The sequence below is a fragment of the Manis pentadactyla genome, chromosome 8, assembly GCF_030020395.1.
Source record: "Manis pentadactyla isolate mManPen7 chromosome 8, mManPen7.hap1, whole genome shotgun sequence".
Classification (NCBI taxonomy): domain Eukaryota; kingdom Metazoa; phylum Chordata; class Mammalia; order Pholidota; family Manidae; genus Manis; species Manis pentadactyla.
In genome coordinates, this window is record NC_080026.1 from 7,854,749 (window position 1) to 7,866,782 (window position 12,034).

The 12,034-nt window shown below is 37.1% G+C and overlaps 1 protein-coding gene across 1 annotated transcript in view; it reads left to right on the forward strand.

Moving 5' to 3' along the window:
• The window catches only part of SCN9A (sodium voltage-gated channel alpha subunit 9), a 148,534-nt gene that overhangs the window by 77,694 nt on the left and 58,806 nt on the right, over positions 1 to 12,034 (forward strand). The window contains exons 12-14 of the mRNA XM_036884378.2: positions 2,569 to 2,937; positions 5,683 to 5,812; positions 9,538 to 9,776. Of these exons, the coding sequence (XP_036740273.2) occupies positions 2,569 to 2,937; positions 5,683 to 5,812; positions 9,538 to 9,776 (738 nt within the window). The remainder of the gene's footprint in view (positions 1 to 2,568; positions 2,938 to 5,682; positions 5,813 to 9,537; positions 9,777 to 12,034) is intronic.

Below are 12,034 nucleotides of genomic sequence, written 5' to 3' on the forward strand. Positions count from 1 at the left end.
GTCTTTCTCCGCCTGGCTTATTTCACTTAGCATAATACCCTCTAGGTGCATCCATGTTGTCGCAAATGGCAGGATTTTTTCTTTTTTATGGCTGAATAATATTCCATTGTATATATGAACCACATCTTCTTTATCCATTTGTCTATTGATGGGAACGTTGGTTGTTTCCATATCTTGGCTATTGTAATAATGTGGCAATAAACATAGGGGTGCATTTATCTTTCTGAATCAGAGATTTTGTTTTCTTTGGGTGAATTCCTAGAAGTGAAATTACTGGGTTGTATAGTATTTCTGGTTTGTTTTTTTTTTTGAGAAACCTCTCTATACTGCTTTCCAAAGTGGCTGTACTGTTACATTCCCACCATCAGTATAGGAAGGTTCCCTTTTCTCCACATGCTCACCAACACTTGATAGTTCTTGTCATTTGGATAGTGGCCATTCTGTCTGGTGTGAAATAATACTTGATTGTGGTTTTGGTTTGCATTTTCCTGATGATTTGTGATGTGGAGCATCTTTTCACATGCCTGTTGGCCATCTGTATTTCTTATTTGGGAAAAATGTATGTTAAGGTCCTCTGCACATTTTTAAATCTGGTTATTTGCTTTTTTGTGTTGAGGCATATGAGTTCTTTATATATTTTGGATGCTAACCCCTTACCTGATAAATAATTTACAAATATATTCTTCCATACTCCAGGTTGTCTTTTTGTTCTATTGATAGTGGCCTGTGCTGTATAGAAGCTTTTTGGTTTGATGTAGTCCTGCTTGTTCATTTTTTATTTTGTTTCCCTTGCTCGAGGAGATGTGTCCAGGAAAAAAATTGCTTATGCTTATGTTCCAGAGATTTTTGCCTATTTTTTCTTCTAAGAGTTTTATGGTTTCATGTCTTACATATAGGTAAGTATGACCTTTTTTTAACAAGGTTATAGTTTCAGAATTGTCATATCTTCTCTCATAAATAAATTTTGAAAACAAAATATTCATGTGAGCTATTGTAGAAAAGAAATTTTGTAAACCATAGATTCACATTTATAGTTTTATTTAGTCTATGTAATACCTCATTGGTTAAAAACTACTCTTAGACTAGTTTGTCCACTTTCCTTCCCTCCTGTAGGTAATGGTATCACTAGAATGTCAGTCACCCAAGCTGGAAAATTTGAGACACCTTCAAAGCCTCTACCCTCAACTGCATCATCTACTAACATCTGGTCCATAGTCTGTTATGTATGCTTGTGTGGAATCCTCTTTCCCTTTCTTTCTTTTTCCACTGAAACCTTCATATTTCAGGTCTGTCTGCCCAAACCTCTAAGATGATGCATTGCTTCTGTTCTCCTTAGCATTTCCCTGGTTTCCATTGTACAACTCTTCCACGTCATCTTTCTAAAACAAAGCCATCCCTCTGCTCAACAAAACCTCTCTGTTGTGTAAGCACTGACTACAGAATGAGAGCCACTTCTTGGCCGTGCCATGCCCCGGCTTCAGCCTCATTGCCTACCTTTCTGTACCTTCGTGTACGCTTAACCCGTCACGATCGTTCACTTTTCCCTATATGCCCTGTACTTTCATACCTTTGTTACCTAGTACACATCATTTTCTCTAAGCAGGATGATTCTCTTCCTTGTTTTCCTCCTGGCATAGTCCATCCATTCTTCACCCATGGGCTCAAGTGCCGCCATCCCACAGATTTTCCTCTGTCCCCACCTTTAACGATTTCATAATTGATTTGAGAAACAGAACTTGAATACATGCGATATCAACAAAAAGAAATAGGACGAGCGGTCCAAGCTAGTTTTAAGTCCAAGACAGTGGTAGATTTATTTCCCATGCCTCTCAATGCTGCTGCTTTGCCCTCCGCACAGTCATCAGCGTTTATTGAATTAAATACTTCCAAGGACTGTGCATTCCTCTTGGTTTAGGGACACGGTTGATCTTGGACAAGAGTCATATAAATCTGGCTTTTGCCTCTCTTTGGTATTGGGCAACTTCTTTTCCAAGTTCTAATGTTACATGACTTTTAAACTCACTGATATTACAATGTCTTTCTCAGAGGTCTCACACCTGAGCTGAGCTTTCAGCATGTAAGGTAGAGTTGTAAGCAATGAACTGCAAAGAAGCATATAGTGTGGTCTTTGGCCTGAAGAAAGTTTCAATCACTTATGGAACCCAGGGACCGACATATTGATATTGATGGGACATAGCAACATATGTTTACATATTTAGGGAAAAGCTAAATCACAGATATCAGTGCCAAATTATTCTTTTAAGTGATATATTCCTTAGAGCAAAATGAGTGGTATAGAAGGGAAGGAGAGGTCAATCTAGGCCAGAGCTGCAGAGACCTGTTCAGCCATAAATAATTTACCTGGTCCTGAAAGGATGACTTATTCCAGTCCTTCCATCTCATGTCTGGAAGAATTTGTTTTCTTGCTAAATTGCTTTGTTTCTAAGTGTTTCTTTTCAAGCAGTACAGACCACTGGCCCTCAGATCAGTGGCTTCAGTGGTAGTTATGCACACTTCTGTCTTTTAGGTGCTTCAGCAGATACGTGTCACCTTTTATTTTTTCTGCAGTCACCACTCAGCATCCGGGGCTCCTTGTTTTCCCCGAGGCGCAGCAGCAGAACGAGTCTTTTTAGTTTCAAAGGTCGAGGGAGAGATATTGGATCTGAGACTGAATTTGCGGACGACGAGCATAGCATTTTCGGAGACGGCGAGAGCAGACGGGGCTCACTGTTCGTGCCCCACAGGCCTCGGGAGCGGCGCAGCAGTAACGTCAGCCAGGCCAGCAGGTCGCCCCCAGTGCTGGTGAACGGGAAGATGCACAGTGCCGTGGACTGCAACGGCGTGGTCTCCCTGGTGGACGGACCCTCGTCCCTCATGCTCCCCAATGGACAGCTCCTGCCAGAGGTGATAATAGATAAGGCAACCTCTGATGACAGCGTAAGGATATTTTAAATAGCTCAGGCATGGCTCGCCCCTCTTCCTGCCCCCGTCAGCCTCTCTGCTCGGGGGGCCTCCTCTGGTCCTGCGAATGGCTCTGCATTTTGCAATACTTTCACTGTAGAAACACACCCTTAACTCCCTAACATAATCCCCATACTACATGCTGTAGGCATCTAATTCAACGATGTTTAAGACCCCTTCTTGAGAAAGGTACTTAGCTATTGATATTATACTTAAAGATTATAAATTGTCCCTTTGGAAAACAATTTATAAAAAATTTATATCATTTATTATAAAAACAATTTGTATCATCACAGAAAATGCATTGATGATGCTGACCTTATTGATTGATAATAGTTCTCATTTCTGTAAGAAATTTGGATAATTTGCCACCCTGCTATTTTTTCGTCACTATTTTTTATATATATGTGTATATACACACACACACATACACACACCACACCCCTTGTTGCAAGGGATCTTATTGAGTTCATAATAGTAACAATAATAGAAATCATGTATTTAGTATTTACAACAGCCGTGTGAGGTGATAGACTCATATCCCTGTTTTACAAAGGGGGAAACTGAGGCACAGAGAAATTAAGGTACTTGTGCCAGGTCACTGAGCTAGTACATGGCAGTCCTGACATTCAAAAGGAGGCCCTCTGGTCCAGAGCGTGTGCTCTTAACCACCACACTTTGCTCTCTGTCCGATGTGTGGTAGGAAATACGTAGCTTGGAAATAATGTAGAATATATATTTTTTCCCATACATAAATGAAACACTGTTTTTTCATTAAAAATAAAAAACCTCTTTGGTTTAAATCTATGAATAAAAATATAATATCTAAAAAACATAAATGCAAACCTATACACATGAAAAGAAACACAAAACAACCATTTCAAAACAAAATTTCAAGTTTCAGGCATCACTGAGTGGTCAGAGAAAAGGGTCTGATGAGATTGGATCTTCCTGGTTTCTGGAGTGTCCAGGTTACCCCTTTAGGTCATCATGTTATACTGCATTCTAAATAGTAGCAAGGGCTTTGACTAACCTTCAAGCTTTGAACTCATGCTACTTATTCATATATTCACATTTGCAGAAAACAGAGTAGCTTAAGTGGGAATAAAGTTCCATCAAAGCCATGGCCACATACCTATTTCGGTTTGAATGAATGCATGTGCTTTTAGGTAATGTGACCTCTGTGCTTCAGCCCTTCTGTCAAGGTATTTGTTTCTTATCAACCGAGCATGCGAAATTTCTATGAAATCAGATCTTTGCTGTGTTTTGCTTTTCAATCATATGTATTATCTGTAAAATAGGTAATTTATATCAGATACAGAGATTATTTCATAGTTTCAAATAAAAATGTTTTCATGTGAGATTTTAATTTTACCACAGAAAAGTCATTATCACCATAAATCCTAAAACTAAAAATACAAAACTAGAAGAATTAGTAGAAACTCAAAGATTCAATGGAAATGCAGTCAATATAATTATGTGGCTCGATGTGCAGTTTAGATTTAAAAAATATGTGATAAATATGACCTTGACACTCGAAATGTGTCTACATGCAGAATAATTTCTTATTCTTGTTTAACTTGGAAAAAAAGAAAAATCTGCTTCTGGGAAGTCAGTAAATTGGAGACTGTGTCAGAGAAAACTTGGTTATAGAGACCTGTACAAAAAACCACCTGCAGATATGTGTGTGTGTGTGTATAAGTCAATGTATATACATACATGTGTACATACATACACACATTATGTGTGTGTGTTTGATATACATACATATATAACTATATCTAAACAACTATACAGTTTTAAAACCCAAGAACTATGTATATATGTTCATAAAATGGTGTGTGTTGGGTGTGTATATACACACATGTACATACCGCACACAAGTAGATAGGTGGTAAATGTAGAGCTGTATAGTTGTTTGTATGTATATATATGTGTGTGAGCATGTGTGTGTATATTGTTGACTGGCACTGAGCCAGCAGAGTATTTTAGCTTTGAATTCATTGCCATGATTGAAAAACAAGACCTTTTCACATGAAAGTGTGTATTCCCAGGCATACTGAGCTCCTGTTCCTGCATGGCAACAACCCTTTAGAGCTGGACAGTGGTCACTCTTCTGGATGGAGCTTACATTCTCCCTTTTGTACAGTTCCCGTCAGTCTTAATCATCCCTTTCAAACTGAGTCATTTATCATCATAGACTCGGAGTAGTGCATGAGATTCTCCTTATCACCGTTACTTCTAGTAATGCTGTTACCTCAACAAATCATAAGTAAAGAAATTTATCAGAGAATACTAAGGATCTTCCCATTTGTCACTCATCACAACACTTGCCTAGCTGTTTCCATGTAGGGTTCTTACATGGTAAAACTATCTGAATAAATTGGGGGACCCAGAAAGATAGATGATAGTGAAGAAGCAATAAAATGAATTTGTTTTATTTTTTATTTCCTATGTATTAATTCACTGAATGAATCCTCAAGGCAGGAATGAGGCAAGTACTATGACTATCTTCACTTTATCAGGGATGAAGCAGAAAGAGGTTAAGGAACTCTCCTATGCTACACACCCAGTAAGTAGCAGAGCTATGAGTCGAACCCAGCATCCTAGAGTCTACTTGTAATTTTTCACTACAAGTACCTAAACAGGATTTTATCTTATACCTGTAATTTGTTAGAAATCTGTTCTTAAACTTTAATTAATCATCTTTTTTCCTTTTAGGGTACAACCAATCAAATACATAAGAAAAGACATTCCAGTTGTTACCTCTTTTCTGAGGATATGTTGAATGATCCCAATCTCAGACAAAGAGCCATGAGTAGAGTCAGCATATTAACAAATACTGTGGAAGGTATGTGAAGATGTTCTTTACCATACAAATTTTTAAACACAATTCAGGTAAATTCTGGGCAGCCTTAAGTAGGTACATCAAGTTCTTAGGAGGAATTCAAAGAATATAAAATGGTTGTAAGCAATGGTGAAGATAATGAATGGATACTCATGCAGTTGTCTTTATGTGCTAAAAAAATGGATAGAATTATTTGCAATTAAGGACAAACATTGGGCTGTACATCTGAAACCAATATAATATTGTATATCACTATAGTTCAATAAAAAAGAAAAAAAGGCAAGCATTGGGTGGTACGACTTTTCAAAGATAAATAGCTTAGTGGTAAAAAAATGAAAAAAGCCAGGTTAAACCAGAGCTGCATGACTTTCTCACTATGTAACCTTTTTGTTTGTTTTTTAGTAAACTTTAAGTTTAGAAGAGATTTATACAAAATATCGAGAAAAAAAAGATGAAGATAATATGTAGATCTCCCATATACCCCAAATCCTTATTACTAACATCTGACATTAGTATGGTGCCTTTGTGACAATCAGTTAACCAATATTGAAACTGAAGTCCGTATGTTACTCAGATTTCCTCAGTTTTCTACTAAGGATCTTCTGACCCAGGATCCCAGGCAGGATATCCTGTGACATTTAGCTGTCCTGTTTCCCTAGGCTCCTCCTGGCTGGGGCAATTTCTCAGGCTTTGTGTTTGATGGCCATGACAATTTCTTTCTTTCTTTTTTCTTTTGATGACCTGACTTTAAGGAGTACTGCTCAGGTATTTTCTATCAGTTGGGATTTGTCTGATGTTTTACTCTTTTTTTCACTGAAGTATTGTTGATATGCAATCTTATATTAGTTTCAAATATACAACACAGTGGTTCAGCAGTTACCCATGTTATTAAATCCTCACATTATTATTAAATCCTCATATTATCAAATCTAGTGTGGTTGCTATCTGTCAACATAGAAAGATGTTACAGAATCATTGACTATATTCTCCATGCTGTACTACTATCCCTGTGACCAACTTATATTATGATTGAAAATTTTTGTGCTCCTGTATCCTTCACACCCTCCTCACTTACCCACCCCAGCCCGTCCCTTGTGGTAACCACCAGTCCCTTCTCAGTGTCTATGAGTCTACTGCTATTTTTTTCATTCTGTTTTGCTTTGTTTTTATATTCCACAAACAGGGGAAATCATATAGTATTTGTTTTTTCTCCACCTGTCTTATTTCACTTAGTATAATACCCTCTAGATCCATCCATGTTGTTGCAAATGGCAGAATTTCTTTTCTTTTTATGGCTGAATAGTGTTCCATTGTGTTTATGTAACTACATCTTCTTTCTCCATTCATCTATTGATGGACTCTTAAGTTGCTTCCATATCTTGGCTATTGTAAATAATGCAGCAATAAACAAAGGGGTGCAAATATCTTCCTGAATCAGAGATTTTGTTTTCTTTGCATAAATCCAAGAAGTGGAATTACTGGGCCAAATTTTATTTCTATTTTTAGTTTCTTGAAGACCTCCACACTGCTTTCCACAGCAGTTGTACCAGTTTGCATTCCCATCAGCTATGTAAGAGGGTTCCCAGTTCTCCACATCTTGGCCTATACTTGTTATTTTTGTCTTTTGGATAGTGACCATTCTAGCATTTCCCTGATGATTAGTGATGTGGAGCATCTTTTCACATACCTGTTAGCCATTTTTATTTCTTCTTTGGAGAAATATCTGTTCATGTCCTCTACCCATTTTTTTGTTGGGTAATTTGATTTTTGGTTTGAGGCATATAAATTCTTTATATATTTTGGATGTTAACTCCTCACTAGGTAAATTGTTTATGAATATATTCCCCCATACTGCAGGCTGTCTTGTTGTTCTGTTGATGGTAGGCTTTGCTCTATAGAAGCTTTTTCGTTTGATGTACGACTCCCACTTTTTCATTTTTTATTTTGTCTCCCTGCCCAAGAAGATGTGTCCAGAAAAATATTACTTATACTTATGTTCCAGAGATTTTTGCCTGTTTTTTCTTCTAAGAGTAAGGTTTCATGCCTTACATTCAGGTCTCTGATCTATTTTGAGTTTACTTTTGTGTATGGAGTTAGACAGTAATCCAGTTTCATTATCTTGCATATAGCTGTCAGTTTTCCCAACACCAGTTATTGAAGATGCTGTCTTTTCCCCACTGTATATTCATGGCTCCTTTATCATATATAAACTGACCATATATGCATGGGTTTATATCTGAGCTCTCTTTTCTGTTCCATTGATCTAAGGGTCTGGTCTTGAAATAGTACCATACTGTTTTGATTACTGTAGCTTTGCAGTATAGTGTGAAGTCACAGAATGTAATACCCCCAGTTTTGTTCTCTCTTAGGATTGCTTGGGCTATTTTGGGGTCTTTTGTGTTTCCATAAGAAATGTAGAACTATTTGTTCTAGTTCATTGAAAAATACTGTTGGTATTTGGATAGGGATTGCATTGAATCTATAAATTGCTTTTTGTTGGATGGCCATTTTGACAAAATATTAATTCTTCCTCTCCGTGAGCACCAGATAGATTTCCACTTATTTGTGTCTTCTTTAATTTCTCTCATGAGTGTCTTATAGTTTTCAGAGTGCAAGTTTTCTACCTCCTTATTTATTTATATTTATCCTAGGTCTTTTATTCCTTTAGTACAATTATTGCAGAATTGTTTTCCTGATTTCTCCTTCTGTGTCTTAATTTTGCATCCCACAACTTTGCTGAATCCAGTTATTAGTTCTAGTAGTTTTTTGTGTGTAGTTTTTAGGGTTTTCTGTGTATAATATCATGTCATTTGAAAATAGGCTCACTATGTAATTTAAAAAATTTTAGCTAGTCTTTCTGAATTTATCACCTCTCCAATTTTCAAGACAAAAATGCCTTTATTTCCAGATGCCTACAAATTGCTGTCCCTGAGCACATTCCATAAAATTGTGAAATGGTATTATGTGGCATGACATCTATTAGGACTTTGATAAAAAGACATTTGATAGAGTCATTTAAAGAGAATTATATAAACAGTAGTGTTTAGACCCTGAGATGCATTGAGAAATGAGTTGACAGTGGCAACTTTTAAAATATGCTTGCTCCTAACCTTTCCCGCTACAATATGTCCCAGGGCCCACCTTGTTTATGGGCTACCACCTCACCCCCATACACACCCATGATGGGCCCAGCAAAGTTCCCACCCACCTCCTAAACTTACAGTGAGAAGTAAACGGGCTAATGGGTTGAGGTATCTGTTGCATGAGGCACTCTGTAAATTAGTGCTCATCTCTTGGTTCTGGAATTGTTTTCACCTGCAAACTACAAAGAATTTTTCCTTGATAGAGTAGAATTGTTTTTTTGTTATTACAGGATTAAGGACACAGGGAAAGTATGCATGTTAGTGGAACATACACGTTTTTCTACTGAGAGAACATGTTCTCATGTTCACCATCACATGATAGTTCCATTTTCTCTGAGAGATGCCCATATCTGCTTTGAGTCATTAATTTTACTGTCTTCTCCCTTCTGCTTACTCTAGTAAACAAACATGTGACAAAAGATTTCTGTGTAGATGCTGTTACTTTCACAGAAATAATACTGCTAACGTGCAAAGTCTGAACCAGAAGACTTGTTTTAATGTTAAAGTGTACTGCTGCTTTGTACCTGTTTAATAAAATGGACAAAAGATTGACTTCATGTTCTCCCTTTTTTATTTTTCTCCCAGAACTTGAAGAGTCCAGACAAAAATGTCCACCTTGGTGGTACAGATTTGCACACACATTCTTAATCTGGAATTGCTCTCCATATTGGATAAAATTCAAAAAGATTATCTATTTTATTGTAATGGACCCTTTTGTAGATCTGGCTATTACCATCTGTATAGTTTTAAACACATTGTTTATGGCTATGGAGCATCACCCAATGACTGAGGACTTCAAAAATGTACTCACTGTGGGAAATTTGGTGAGTCTTTTAAAGTGTGAAATGTACCCATAGCTTCTCTGTTTGATTGTCATTCCTTGAAGTCAGATGGATATGCAATAAGCAGTTATGCATATCTAGAATTCACAACAAGAATCATTGTAGAGAGTCAAGTTTCTAGTTAAAGATACAATTTTAAAATAATTTTGCAGTTGTGCTGAGGTCTACAAATAGCAATACTAATTCCATAATGGGCCATCATCTTGGGAGTCGGTAGTGTTTTGTTTTGTTTTTTCCTGTCAGCATGTCTCTGGGAGCAACATTTTGAAAATCTGACACTTTATTACCCATTTTATAATTATATTGCAGCCTCCCTGTGAGTATATACTGCACATGTTTTCAGAAAAACTGTGCATGATTTGCTTTTCACATAATAGGTGAAGTGTTTGAGCATTTGAAGTCTCAAAGTCCTGGGTTTGAATCCTGATTTTGCTTCTTACTGGTTATATGACCTTGGTCAAATATGTTAATCTCTATAATCTTTAATAATCTTTAGTTGCATATCCATCTGATTTTGTCTAAATTACAAAATAAGACAAGTAATTCATTATTTGTGATATTATTATAATATATATTTTATTATAATGTATAATTTTATTAAAATGATAATTATGCTTCATTAATTATATGTAAGAAGGATTAAACCCTGTCTACTTAGCTTGACATATAGTAGGTCCTCAACAAATGAACCCTGGTGTTTTTTTTTCTTTTCTTTTCTTGTTGTGTATACCCTGTGGTTATTTTTTATTTTTTATTTTTTTTGTTACCATTAATCTACAATTAAATGAAGAACATTCTGTTCGCTAGGGTACCCCCTTCATCAAGTCCCCCCCACAAACCCCATTACAGTCACTGTCCATCAGCGTAGTAAGATGTTATAGAATCACTACTTGTCTTCTCTGTGTTGCACAGCCCTCCCCGTGACCCACACACACATTATACATGCTAATTGTAAGGACCCCTTTCTTTTTCCCCCACCTTTATCCCTCCCTTCCTACCCATCCTCCCCAGTCCCTTTCCCTTTGGCAACTGTTAGTCCATTCTTGGGTTCTGTGATTCTGCTGCTGTTTTGTTCCTTCAGTTTTTCTTTGTTCTTATACTCCACATATGAGTGAAATCACTTGATACTTGTCTTTCTCCACCTGGCTTATTTCACTGAGCATAATACCCTCTAGCTCCATCCATGTTGTTGCAAATGGTAGGATCTGTTTTCTTCTTATGGCTGAATAACATTCCATTGTGTATATGTACCACATCTTCTTTATCCATTCATCTACTGATGGACACTTAGGTTGCTTCCATTTCTTGGCTATTGTAAATAGTGCTGTGATGACCATAGGGGTGCATCTGTCTTTTTCAAACTGGGCTGCAGCATTCTTAGGGTAAATTCCTAAAAGTGGAATTCCTGGGTCAAATAGTATTTCTATTTTGAGCTTTTTGAGGAACCCCCATACTGCTTTCCATGGTGGTTGAACTAATTTACATTCCCACCAGCAGTGTAGGAGGGTTCCCCTTTCTCCACAACCTCACCAACATTTGTTTTTGTTTGTCTTTTGGATGGTAGCCATCCTTACTGGTGTGAGGTGATACCTCATTGTGGTTTTAATTTGCATTTCTCTGATAACTAGTGATGTGGAGCATCTTTTCATGTGTCTGTTGGCCATCTGAATTTCTTCTTTGGAGAACTGTCTGTTCAGCTCCTCTGCCCATTTTTTAATTGGATTATTTGCTTTTTGTTTGTTGAGGTGCGTGAGCTCTTTATATATTTTGGATGTCAACCCTTTATCGGATCTGTCATTTATGAATATATTCTCCCATACTGTAGGGTACCTTTTTGTTCTTTTGATGGTGTCCTTTGCTGTACAGAAGCTTTTCAGCTTGATGTAGTCCCACTTGTTCATTTTTGCTTTTGTTTCCCTTCCCCGGGGAGATAATGTTCATGAAGAAGTCACTCATATTTATGTCCAAGAGATTTTTGCCTATGTTTTTTTCTTAGAGTTTTATGGTTTCATGATTTACATTCAGGTCTTTGATCCATTTTGAATTTACTTTTGTGTATGGGGTTAGACAGTGATCCAGTTTCATTCTCTTACATGCAGCTGTCCAGTTTTGCCAGCACCATCTGTTGAAGAGACTGTCCTTTCCCCATTGTATGTCCATGGCTCCTTTATTGTATGTTAATTGACCATATATGTTTGGGTTAATGTCTGGAGTCTCTATTCTGTTCCACTGGTCTGTGG